The 13,912-nt window shown below is 33.0% G+C and overlaps 1 protein-coding gene, 1 long non-coding RNA gene and 1 pseudogene across 2 annotated transcripts in view; 1 reads left to right on the top strand and 2 right to left on the bottom strand.

The window, feature by feature from the left end:
- The window catches only part of LOC112942117 (uncharacterized), a 32,237-nt gene extending 29,462 nt beyond the window's left edge, over positions 1-2,775 (top strand). Inside the window, exon 2 of the long non-coding RNA XR_003248067.2 lies at positions 2,610-2,775. This is a non-coding gene — a long non-coding RNA (uncharacterized lncRNA). The remainder of the gene's footprint in view (positions 1-2,609) is intronic.
- Positions 2,776-5,796: 3,021 nt separating this feature from the next.
- LOC101246957 (histone H3.2-like) lies at positions 5,797-7,814 on the bottom strand (annotated as a pseudogene).
- Positions 7,815-8,966: 1,152 nt separating this feature from the next.
- Positions 8,967-12,924, bottom strand: LOC101246374 (uncharacterized). The gene is made up of 6 exons (XM_004247014.5): positions 12,278-12,924; positions 11,019-11,218; positions 9,710-9,850; positions 9,525-9,605; positions 9,281-9,408; positions 8,967-9,200 (listed from the first exon to the last, which is right to left on the bottom strand). The coding sequence occupies exons 1-6, from the start codon at positions 12,504-12,506 to the stop codon at positions 9,155-9,157; spliced, it is 825 nt and encodes a 274-aa protein (XP_004247062.1). The 5' UTR covers positions 12,507-12,924; the 3' UTR covers positions 8,967-9,154.
- Between the last annotated feature and the right edge of the window lie 988 nt (positions 12,925-13,912).

Below are 13,912 nucleotides of genomic sequence, written 5' to 3'. Positions count from 1 at the left end.
AGTAATTATAAAACCTTTGCTGAAAAAGACTAATCTACCCTTTCTTTTGCTAACTAATATCAACCCTTAATGTCACCTACTTATATCACAACAGTTTTAAATATGAGATGATTCACAATAAATCATCTTCCATGGTATAAACAACAACAGTCGCAACAAACTTCTTAATTTGCTAGAGAGGGTACACTGAAAAAGAAAATCCTTCTAAACGATTATTACTATGAGTGGAGTCAACTTTGAATTACAAGGATCTATTGTACATAATCTTATTCTGTGAGAGAGTATTTTCACAACTTAAACTCGAAACCTCTTAATCACATGACACCAACTTTACCATTAACACAAAACTTCCCTCCTTTGGATGTATTTACATGGCAACAACGACGAACTTCTTCATACCCAAAAATCACAAGGTAGAAAATAGAAATTAAACAATAAAATGTATTTTTAGAAATCAGTTTTCAAACTCATCTTCGAAAATTAATCAAAAAAATCATCGTCAGTAAATGTTTGGACATTAATTGAATAGTACTTTTTTAAAAAATAGTAATTAAAGTTAAATAAAAAAAGAGATTATTTGAAAGTTAAAGTTTTGTTTCTTTTTTTCTTCCGCCTTGAAATTCATTGGTTTATCCGTAGTAAGCTACTGAATAGGAGTATATGCACAAAGGCAGGGTCGAGAATGCCTAACCATCAGATATTGCATTAAGAACTTTTGCTGCATCAATGGTGAAAATAAAGGTTTACCCACTCTATTCACTTTTTGTTCTTAATCATATTAAAAGTACATCAGATTGACATGATCACATAAGTTAGAGTTTGTCTAGCAATGATGAGTCGACCCCAAAACCTAAATGATATGTAAAAAAGGTACGAAATTGAAATAACATATGCAAAAACATTAGCAAATACTATATATAGTGCACTAATATAATAATTGGTGTGGTATGTAAGTTTCAATAATAGCTGAATCTTAACGACCGCTATAGCCAACAAATTTATACAACGCACTAATTTAATGACTTTTGCTTTCTCAAATTTGTTTCTGATATGCTGGATGAACAAACAATATTTTTACCATCTATGATAAACCAAAAATTGATACAAAAAAGTTTGTATCACATCATAGATCCTCTATGTTTTGCTTATAAGTACTCAAATTGTTTGCGGTGTATATGTTTGTGAATCACATATTAGTTTCTCTTTGTCATAACTAATCAATTTAAAGCAGTTTTGACACTTATTTTCTTAAGCATAGCAAGCAAAAGTGTTGCTTCAAATTGGCGAAGGTAGAAAACTAATTAGGAAAATCAATTAGGGCATTGAAATGATTTAAAGTGATATTTATTTTGAGATGAATAAAGTATTAGCTAACTAAAATTGCAACTTTTTGTTTTTTAATGGGAAAATGCACAAGTACCCCTTCAATATATGTTCGAAATTCAGAGACACGCTTATACTATACAAAGATCCTATTACCTCCTGAACTTATTTTATAAGTAATTTTCGACCCTTTTTCGGCCTACGTGGCACTAAACTTGAAAAAAATAGTCAACCAGCGTTGAGTCCACAAGGTAGTGCCACGTAGGCCGAAAAGGGGTATAAAATTATTAATAAAATAAGTTCATGGGCTAATAGGACGTTAGTATAGTATAAGTGTGTTTCTGATATTTCGGGAATATGTTGAGGGGATACTTGTGCATTATCCCTTTTTTAATTAATAACTTGTTTGTTGTAGTACTTGGTCTCTTCAACTTATGTGATATAGTTTGATTTGATATGAAATTTAAGAAAAATTGAGATGTAATATGTTTATTCTGTAAAAATATTACTTTATTTAAATATGAAGTATTGGAGAAGGGGTTATTTATTATAGTGGCTACTGGCCAATCCTAAACAGTATAGAAAAAGGAAAAATAATTTAGTAAATTTGTGGACAGTCCTAAATAATATTGGAAAAACAGTATAGAAAAAGGAAAAATAATTTGGTAAATTTGTGGACGGTCCTAAATAATATTTGAAAAGAGAAAAAAGTTACTAAATTTGTGGTTAGTTCTAAACAATATGGAAAAGTAAGAAAAATAATTTAGTAATTTGAGGGCAATCCTAAACGATCATCATATCATCATATATTATTAAAACTCGGAAGCACCAAAGTACAAAGTTAAATTACCTTTTTATCCCTATGCTAAATTAAAATATTATAAAGTATTTATATTAATATTATAACTACTAATTCAACAGAAAAATTAATTTTTTAATCATTAGTTATGAGTTATACCTCCTCCAACATGACTATTAATCATTTTCAGTTTTCTAAACATCAAAATCAGTTTTCTAAGCATCAAGATTTTTTTTCAGTTTTCTAGATATATATTTAATTAAATTAAATTGAATGTTACGACAAATGCATGAAATCTCCTTAGTTAGGAATATGAATAGCTAACTTCATTAAATCTATATATATGTTAGTCTATTATCATCTCTTTATATTTTGTCTTCTGTATTTATTCTAGATATTTTTTATATTTGTTTTTCTTTAATATATATCTTTTTCTTGATTTGTTTTTGCTAATTATTAATTCTTATTTATTTTTCTCATGTTTCAGGTTTTTATCTTACGAATTTGAGTACTTCACTTCTCATTCACATCATCATGTAAGTAATAAGTATGATGTTCGTTTCACAAAAATATAATATAATCTGTAAGAAAATACCGATATGTATGAAAATTTTTTGTAGGGAATAAATGATAGACTTTAGATTCATACAAAATTATTATTTCTTTGAGTGGATGTTTTTTTGAAAACGTAGACCCAATATTTTTAGATAAGATATTTTAAATATTTCAACCATTTATATCAAGTTTTTTATTTGTAAGCATAGCTCGATTATGTTATATTCCGTAATATGATTTATATCTTAATAAGTTAATTAATATTTTCCAGTCAAACTTACATATGAAGGAACTCATAATCTTGAATCAAACAAAGAAAGTTGTACGTGCAATTAAATTTTTATATATCGATTAAATTTTCTAATGCTACTAATTATTAACTATCTCGATCGCAAATAAGCAATATTCTAAAAAAGTGTATCCCATAACATGACATTTACAATAATACATTATCCACCTTAAAGAAACATATGTTGATCAATATTTGTACAACATGAAAAACGACTTTTATTCGGCAACTTTTTGATATGCATGTGTCTATAAAAATGAGGTTACAATTTCTTACATACGATATAAACTGTAAGATGTGTAAAACACTTGAAAACATAATCAACATTATTTTTACGTCACATAGAAACTATTTGTTGTGAATATTTTTTTTTTTTAAAAAATGGATATGTTGTACTAAGTATAAGATATATTAGAACTATATAAGAAAAATATTACATATATAGACCAATTCAATTGAATGTATATAACTACAAACAATTATACTTCTCTTTCAAAATTTAGTTACTCAATACTACTTGTAATTTTTAGTAGCATCTATATCATTTAATTTTTTTGTACTTATTAACACAAGACACACATGCAACGCACGTACTTAGAAACTAGTATTGAAAAAAAGGAAAAAGTTTCTAAAAATGGTAGGGTTAAGATGTATATAATTAAGAGAGATGTAAATTGTGATCATCACCTTAAGTAAACTACTCTTTTGATAATTGTTTCTTCTAGTTGGACTAAAGTAATGGATATCGAAGATGTTCTTGAATTCTTATTCTATAGAGAAGAAGCCTGATATATGTGAATTGATCGAAGCTGCTATACTTATTGGTGCATCAAAGTATCCTGTTGAGTTTGAGAAGCGGAAAAATAGGATATTCAACCTGATAAAGTATCCCGGCGAACATGATATTGATGAGGAAGACGACGCCATTAGTATTGATGATGATGATGATGATGATGATGATGAAGAAGAAGAAGAAGAAGATGACGTGACCAGCATTGAAGACCCTGAGAAAGAAGAAGAGGATGGGTTAGCAACACAACAAGTTACCGCCGAAAGCAACAAACCCTTGGTGACAAAGCTTAGAATAGTCATCAGCAAGTCTGTACAAGTTGCTCTGGAGAAACAGAACAATAACAATTCAATAACGGAAAGCGGCACGGAGTTGAAGAAAACTGACTTGGTTCAACAATTGGATAAACAAGGAACACCACAGTCGCATAATACTACTACTATGGAATCAAGAAAGAGGATGAAGGAGTCCACCAGACGAGTACACGTTGCTGCTCCTCGTGTAAGACTTCTTTCTGATTTATCTTTCCAGAAGCACCTTCACACAGGCAAGCAACTCCAGAAACAGAGTCCCAAAGGCTTCAGGAAGATGGAGAGTGACACAGAAAAGAAGAGAGAAGATGGAGCACGACAGACCCCTATCCAAAGTAGGAGAAAAGAGTGCACCACTGGCTCAACGAAGAGCATGCTGCTGCCGTTGATGATGATGAATGTAGAAGTTGCTCCTCCTCCCCATCCAAAACAAAGAAACTGTAGTTCAAGTACAAGACCAATGCAGAAAATATCACAAAGTTCTGCAGTTGCAAGACCAATGCAAATAGAAACACAAAGCGACAGTGATATGAAGAAGAAATTTGAATCAAGCAAGAGGAAGTTCGAGCAAAGGTTAGCAGATCAAAGGGAAGCCAAGAGAAGGATTATAACGATAGACTTTCATCAAACGCCTAAACTTCTTATGACCCTCCTTCTTCCAAGCATTGTTGGACTAGGAAAAGGTTTTGAGATCATGATAATTCGAGTTGTTGGAAATTTTGTTCTTACTTTTTTGTCTTGTAATTTTGAAGAGTATCAGCATTCACTTCATTTTTTGTATATATGAATGATCTTTTATTTTGAAATAGAGAAGTTACAGCGGCATGCTTACTTATGTTTTGGCTCTATGTTTTCTCCTGGCTAGTCGAGCCACATGATAACTTGAAACATCAGAAGCCAACAAACTGATTACACTTTTCTCTATAGAAAATCAATCACCTATTTAAGCAAGAAATAGTTATTAAGTAAAGGGGCTCTCTAATCTGTAAGACTGTAACTAGTAACTAACACATCCCCTTTTCATAGTCATACACTCACAAACTCAATCAACTCTAAGTTTAAATTTAATATAGAAAAACTTGTAGGAGACAAGACATATGGAAGTAGATTGGTTCATCTCAAGTTAGAAATGAGAGAAGTAATAAACAAGACTTATTTTGCAAGACAACAGAACTAAAATTACCTTCTGAGGAGTAAAGGCTGTACACTTCTCATTCAACATAGCAAGGATTTTTACTGTCAATGTTGAATTAAGAGTAGAGATCCTTAGGAGCAGAGCACAGCACCTGAGCCCCATTTTCCTATAATCTAGTTTGTTTTCAGATCTGCAATGCATTAGAATGCTTCGGTTGTTCTCCTAATAGCAGTATTCATGCCTGAACTCTTACTTTATCTCTGGCACCAAAAGCCATCAACCATTGGAATCTATTGGAAATACTGACCCGAGGATGATCTCGTGAGCTTGAAAAAAAAGATAGTTGTCTCAAGGTTAAGTTCAACATCCCGTTCTAACCAAGTGAAGATGTAGATATCATAGGTAGATAATAAAGATATTTCTTATTTGTGCCAAACAACAGTTAATTTTCAAGAAGTTCTAAAGAAATATTGAATGATTATAAGAAGAAACTGAAGCCATAGATGAATAGACGATCTTTTGGTTTGTTTTAGTTATTTGGCAGCAGTAGTAAAGTAGCAATATCGGAATGAGATTCTAATAAATGAAAGTAAGTTTTAGAACTCTTTCTTACTATTCATTGAAGGTAAACCCAGTCAAATGCTTACATGAGCTAGATATTTGATGCCTCGAAATAGACCATCTCACTCCATTTAAAACACAACCAATTGCAGTACCACAACTCATCTTTTCTGAAGCAAAAGTGAAACAAAAAATCCTTTAAGATTGCTACTACCACTTCAATTGCATCCAAGCTCCACCTGTAATACTATTGGCAAAAGAATAAGCATCAGCCCACCCTCTGCAACTAATAGTATACACTATGATTTAAAATCTATACAGTTGCATTTGGATAACAACTAACAAACCCAAATCAACTCACTTTCGGACAACTGATAAAGGGAACACATAACTTGTAAAATGGTGATGCCACAGAGTGAGGACTTTCTAAGTCAATGTTGAATTAAGAGTAACTCAAATCTTGAGACCTATAAAGTAATGGTGTTAGTATTCATAATCTACATTAAGAAAATTCATTTCATTATCTGGATTATTTTTCATATATTGCATAACCATAAATAATGCCAAGGTCAGGTAGTACCGTCATAAATATTTTGGGATCTAGATGAATTTATTCCTCCACACAATACATAAAAACAACAAGCAGTGAACAACTACCATAAATGGAACTTCTTCATACCCAAAAATACAAGGTAAACCAAAATCCCTGATTCCAGATAGAGCAGTTTTATGTATGTAAACCCAATCCTCATCCCAAAATAGAGCTCAAGACTTCAGTTGTTGGCAAATTTATCACACAAATATGTACGGTCAAGGCCTTCAATTTAGAACAAAAACTAATAAGTGGATGCACTAGTTAGATCTAAAATGCTAATAAACCAGCAATTTACACACACTTTCTTCACGAATCAATTCAAAATGACAATTCTTATCATTCAGGCCATTTTACTTATTCGTAAGCTTCATTTCAAGCCAAATCAGTGTTGTAGCAGATAAGTCATTAAAAAAATCTACACAACAAAGACAGACCCATTTTTTTTAACATACTTCTCTCACCATAAAATGTCATGAAGCCCCTAGAAATCTTAAACTTATCATACAAATGGCACGAAAGCCGGTCACCATTTGAATCAAGTTGAAATCCTGACTTGAGGATGAACATTTTGCAACCTTGCACAGCTTACATAGCACATCCCAAGGTTCAGTTAGGCGGCCCACCACAAGTCATGAAAAAGTATATGATAAAATCCCACAGAAAGGATTGTTAAGTAATGTCAAATGACTCATATCTAAGGAACTGCTAGTATTGGGATTCCATTTCCTATATAGACAAAATACTAAGCAGAACAGGAAGTGTAACTGTTAATGAAAATGTTACCAAGAAAAAGTAATTTCTTGAAAGTTCCGAGTAAGGGCAAGATCTTTGATTGCACAAAAAGAGTTAAAAATATCAGCATTCAGATTTCGAAATACTTCAACTGAAACAACCTTTAACTGTAACAATCTTTTTCTTAAAACCTTTCTCCTCGAATCCTCCTAGCAAGGTGAATATCCTTGGGCATGATAGTTACCCTCTTGGCATGGATAGCACAGAGATTGGTATCTTCAAAGAGCCCAACGAAGTAGGCCTCAGCAGTCTCTTGTAGAGCAGCAACAACACTAATCTGGAACCTCAGATCTGTCTTGAAATCCTGAGCAATTTCCCTACAAGCCTCTGAAATCGAAGCTTCCTGATCAACAACTTCGTAGACCTCTGCTACTTCCTGATTTCTCTTAAAGCAACAGTTCCTGGGAAGAAACGATGAGGCTTGTTCACTCCTTCAGTTGCCGGAGATAATTTTCTAGCAGCTTTGGTAGCTAGCTGCTTCCTTGGGGCCTTCCCACCGGTGGATATACGAGCTGTTTGCTTAGTAGGTGCCATTTGAATGTAACTTGTGTCTGTTGCTGTGTTGCAATGGTGAATGAAGATAGAGGACGGGAAGTAAATAATATATTGGCTTTTTAGTGATTGAGAGTGAATACAGAAAACCGTACTAAAAGTAATTGTTCCATTTTACTCTTACAATAAATACAAAATACATCTCGGTTGCTTTCTCCTCCTAAGTATTCATTTTTGAACGAATCAATTTATGTTTGTATTTTTTTCCTCCAAAATTTGCGAGAAGACACAATAAGATACATTCTCTCCCCCTTCTTTCTCTCGTAGATCTAACTCGCCTCTCTCAATTTCATAAATTATTTTTTACTCTAATAAAAATAAGAGATATCTCTCAAAAAACATTTTTTATTGATAAAAATCATTTTGAACGAATCAATTCATGTTTGTATGTTTTTTCTCCAAAATTTGCGAGAAGATACATTCTCTCCCCCTTCTTTCTCTCCTAAATCTAGGTCGCTCTTTCAATTTCATAAATTATTTTTATTCTAATAAAAATAAAAGATGTCTCTCAAAAACATCTTTTATTCATAAATCAAATACAAAATCATTTCTGAAAAATATTTTCTACTCACCAACCAAACATGAAAAAATAAGTTCAAAATCTACTTGTTTTCCAGGAAAATATTTTCTAGAAAAACATTTTCCATGAAAAATATTTCCTTCGTACCAAACACCCTTGGTCTTCAATGACAGGTCTAATTATCACAAGAAAATAACACAGCAATCTAACATTTCGAACTGAATTACCAGATCAAGTGTTTAGTGCATTGGCTTCCAAGATGGAATAAGAAATGGGACATGTACAATTATATAATTAAGGTGTTTAATGACACTATGCTACCGATATAGATTTGCATGAATTGCATATATCAATTTCATTGTGGCACTCTACTTGCGATCTGATTTGATTTAATGTAGTTGTGTTTTTACGGAGTCGAACTACGGAGAAGAAATGAGCTTAATCAAGGAGTTATCAAGCAATCCTGACTCTACCGTACTAGGAATGTAAAGAGCCTCTTCTCTCGGAAGAGTCCGGAGAAAGAAAAAGCTATGCTGTCATCCAAGCTCTTCTTTGTTCAAAAGGGTACCCCATCCACGCAAAAGATACCAGTATAAAGAAAAAGCTATGCTGTTGAAACTGAGTGTATCGTTCTAAACGCTGTATCAACTTGGATGTCAAGTGAACGATTAATCCAAAATTCAGCCCAGTATAGAAACAATCTCCAGAAAATTAGGTGCACAAGACTTCAAGAAGCAAGATCAGTCGTGGCAATGCATCTAGCAAATTTATTTATTTATTTATATGTTCAGTTGCATTGGCAAGAGAGGAACTAGAGAAAAGAGGAGAAGATGAAAAACAGAAAATACGAGGTAGAAAAAGCTCTATATCCACACCATAACACAAGAAATACAACATATGTTACATTTTGTAGGATATAGTAATTTGAACTTCTATACAGGCTGCGGCAGACGGACCAAAAGTTGACCGCTCATGACACTGCAAAAAAGGGTTTGTCACATACGAACGGAGATATCGTCAAGAAAGCAACCGAATTGTTGAATTACCATGGTTCTCACCTCTTTATGTAATAGTAGCAGAAATCTGCCAAAATGAACGTTTGAACAATTTCCGCCAAAAAGACCATCGGTATCCAAAAGTAACCCCGTCCAGCCAAATATAGATATGCTCCGCTAGTGTCATAGACCTGTATATGAACAAGTCTGGATTATAGGAAGAAAAGAAAAGAGGGTGGGGATTTATTCAAGTACTCCACTTGATTCAAAAGTTTTACCGCATAAAAATTAACACTTCAAAACAAACCTGATTAATCCAATGAGCACAGCCCAAGAATCTTGCAACACCCAATGCAAACACATAATGAGCTGTGAACGGCTCAATTATCTGGAATACAAGAATACAAACTATATATATAAGCTATTCACACTAGAAAGTAAGGTCTGCAAACTAACATATGATTTTCCTCATAGGAAAGAGCCGATACAAACCTGGACATTCTGCATCAAGCGAAGCTGAGGCAGCACTGAGATAGACTCCATGTATACACAAAAAGCCCAAAGAATCCGGAAGAAGAAATTATGAGCCGTAGCAGGATGGATTAAGAAGGCTGCAACCACACAAGGCACAATCTGTGCAAAAAGTTCATTGGGAAAAGAATGTCATCCAAGCTATTTACTGGGAAATAAAGAACTTCCTACTGTTTTACCACTATCATGCACAAAAGTAGCTACAGGAGAGGTATCCTGACTGAGAAGGAAAGTAATGCTACTACTTCCAGAAGCTAAAGCAACTTCAACATATTTATTTCCAAAAGACCACATTACATCATTTAAAAATTTGCATAATTTGGTGACATAAAACATTTAAGTCAACTATTACCACACTAGCACTAGTTGTTAGGTACATCATATAAATTATAACCAACAAGAAGAAAATATATTTTGCAAAACTAGAATATTGAGAATCTCAATTGTGCACTATGCTAAGTTCATGCAGCCTTAACCAGCAGGAGCTGAGCAGGAGATAAAGAGTTATTTTCGAAATGTGTACTAGTCTGCTATAGTAAATCAAGTTGACTGCATATAGACTGAAAACCTAAAGCTACTTCCAGCTAGTAATCACCACTATCTGTTTTCGACTTCCAAAACCTAAATACAAAACCAAACAATATCTAAGAGTTCTACATTTTCAACGTTCAACAGCTACAGATGCTCCCACAAAGCAACAAATGACAGTTGAGCGATGAATAATTTTTTTTAACAGAATGGAAGAAGTTTGTCACCTTAAACGGCTCGGACCCAAAAGAAATGCATTACACAACAATATACATTGCATATTATCTCTATTACTAGTTCACAATCATTTGACAGACAAAAGCATAAGCACATATACATTGGCATAATAAAGTCATATACTATTGTCAATGATAGGTCTACCAGAAACATCCTTCAGTACTTTAATAGAAAAACCTTTGATCTTCTTTCTCATATTTTTCTTGCTCTCATGGTAAACAATCTATGTTCATCTAAAATATCTCAAAATTCTGGAGTGATTCGCTGGAAAAGAATAAAAGGCAATGTCTTGTTTGAAAGAAAACAACATCAAGGATTGTAAACAACGTAAAAAAGAACATGTTCTCCTATTATGTTTGATGTGTGAAGTGTCGGACATGACCTACACCAACTCTGCAAGAAACATACATGCTATACAAATCACAAAAGGGGGTTAGTATAAAACTAGAGTTCAATTGCAGTAACAACCAGGACAACAGAAAGCAGCTGGGAAAATTGTATTTACCAAATACAAATAGTGCATATTATCCAGATCTGTCATGAAGGACGACTTCAACTTGAACTTCATCATATATATTACCCACAATGTTGCCGCAAGTGTAACAAAATCTAGAATGGTGTGTATATCTCCTTCCATGATGAAACTACAAAATACTCTTACAGCCAGAAAGATCGCCGTAAGCACTTGACTCTTCAATGACAAGCCTTGTCATAGCAGGTGAAGACAGATCATTAGATGAAAAGTGATGAGAAAAAGCAGACGATACTTGAAAACATAATTAAGAATTACAATGGACGATACAACTTTTGAATTATTGCAGTCCTAACTGCAATAACATGGATTTGGGAGTTGCACATTTCACATGACAGGATTATACACACAATACACACGACAAAGATTATATAGATAAGTATACTGTTTTCACCTATCTATTTGTAGGAAAACAGGAGCGTACTAAGTACTGAACAATTACCTCGCCTAAAGGTGTTCGGTCATACAAAATTTCGCCAACTTATTGGAAAAAGTTAAAATGCACTGCGTAAGTGCTTTTTACTGCTTTGGCCAATGATGAATCATTAATAAGATAATGTCACTAATCAAACATGTTAACGGCTAAGAACATACATACCTAGTGTAATCCCACAAGTGGAGTCTTAGGGAGGGTGGTGCGTATGCAGCCTTATCTCTACCTTGAGAAGGTAGAGAAGTTGTTTGCAATAGACGCTCAAGTAAAGCATATAAAAAAAAGTATGTAAAGAAACTTATGTAGTGAAGAATCCATACTGAAACAAATGGGAATAGAGCAGTAGCAATAAATAATAATATGATAACTGCAGTTAAGGAGACAATAAAATCGAAGCAAAAGACAGTAGGAGAGTAATAAAAACAACACTGATGAGGGAAATAGACCACAGTCAGACTACCTACTAACCTCCTATTCTGATCTTCCACCTCCAAACCTTCCTATTATGTACAATATAGATAGACTTTAAACCAATATTAGCAACAATAAATATCACTCAACGCAGACTTGTATCTGTGCAACCAACTGCATATTCAGTTACCACAGGCTTGAAACCAGTACAACAGAAGTAGTCAAGCAAACTCCTAAACTTTTATTTCAATCGTTACAGCAAATAAATTGATGTATATGTATGTTTACACAAATTAATTAGATAAACTGCATAGCAAATTAATTGATAATCGTACAAAAAAAATCAATTATTTGGTCAACGGATGATTTAAGTGGAAGAGGAGATTACCTGAGCAAGTTTTGAGAGTAGACAACTTGTAAATCAAACATAAGATACCGATGAAATGAACAAACTCAGCTAAAACAAAGAAGTGATTGTGGTCATGGATGAGTAATCTGAGAGTAATGAGTAAGGTGAGACATGTAACAACACCTAAAACAGTCTTCACCTTCTTCGATTGCTTTCGAACCCACAAATACACTTTCCTCGCCGGCGTTTGTAAACCCTTTTCACCCATTTCTTCTTCCTTTTGATTTGATTACTGTTATGCACTATAAACTATACACAACTAATTAATGGAGTTATTTATTACTACTGCTAGTATATAAGTAGTGGGCGCGCTGAACCATGGTTTACATCCTAGAATTCATTGTGGGATTGACACGAAACAATACCAATAATAGTTTGACACGTTTATCTTCTTGTTCCTGCCACTTAGGGGTCGTTTGGAAAACTTTTACTATCCATACCAAGAAGCATTGCTGTTGAAGTCGGGAACACTTATTTTGAAAAAAATAAGAAAAATTATTTTTCTTTGAAAAATAGGTGTTTGTAAACCTCTAAAACTGTTTTTAAATACAAGTAAGCATTAAACCTTCTAAAAATACAAGTAAGCATTTGGGAATAAACTAAAAAAATTCTATTATTAAAAGCCTGAAAAGACAAATGTCTCATATATATAACTCTTATTAATTAATTAACATACCTCATATATTTAGTTAAGTTCATCTAATAATTTTCTTTTTATATAATAAATTTTATATTTTATTTTATGTTTACGTACAATTATTTTATTTATATTTTACGTATAATTTTACATAATTAGGAAACAAGAAGAAGATAACAACACTAATTTTTTAAGATTACAAGAAAAAAGGAAAATACATGATAATTAAAGATTTCAACCCTTCAAAAAATGTATAATATTGATTGAAAATTGGGAAAGGATAGAAGTACAACCCTAGACTATGACCCAAATCCCAGAGACACACCTTAACTAAACTAAGACCCTATTACCCCATAAACTCATTTTGTAATTTTGTACACCTTTTTGATTTACGTGACATCCAAATATATTTCATGCGCTTCAACTGCATGGAGTCACGAGATGTGCCATATAAGTCAAAGGTGTACAATATTATACATAAAATGAGTTCGCTAGGGGAAGAGAGGGGGGGGGGGAGATAGTTACTTAGTTTAGTTATGTGTCTCTGGAATTGCGGTCATAGTCTAGGGGGTACTTGTACCGTCTCCCTTGAAAATTTGAATATTATTGTAAATCAAGAAGAAAATATAAGAATATTAAACATTATAGGGAGACAAATGGTGATGAGACGTATAAATCTCTTCAAGTGTGTTTTACAAGGGTGAAAAGAATACCCTTTTATAGGATTTATAAAACACCCGGTTACATCCTTTAACCAAATACGTTAGTACACCTTTAATAAATACAATAAATACATACATTACGTTAGGGATAATTAAGACAATCATCCACAATTAAATGGATTTGTAACACTTCCCCTTGGATGTATATATATAATTTGTCTCGTTAAAATCTTATTAGGAAAAAACCAGTGGGAAAAAGCCTACTGAAGGAAAAAAAAGTACACACATCTTGTTATACACTTTGAGTGTTGCCTC

This window comes from Solanum lycopersicum, chromosome 9 (genome assembly GCF_036512215.1).
Source record: "Solanum lycopersicum chromosome 9, SLM_r2.1".
Taxonomy (NCBI): Eukaryota; Viridiplantae; Streptophyta; class Magnoliopsida; order Solanales; family Solanaceae; genus Solanum; species Solanum lycopersicum.
Note: the sequence above shows the minus strand (reverse complement) of the source record. Positions and strands in the feature narration are given on the sequence as shown.

Excerpts from the sequence above, each read along its gene's own strand:
- LOC101246374 (XM_004247014.5), bottom strand. The coding sequence starts at position 12,506 with ATGGGTGAAAAGGGTTTACAAACGCCGGCGAGGAAAGTGTATTTGTGG. Across the intron at positions 11,219-12,277 it reads TACTCTCAAAACTTGCTCAG|GCTTGTCATTGAAGAGTCAA; the intron begins GTAATCTCCTCT and ends TGCTATGACAAG. Across the intron at positions 9,201-9,280 it reads TGCTACTATTACATAAAGAG|TGTCATGAGCGGTCAACTTT; the intron begins GTGAGAACCATG and ends CCTTTTTTGCAG.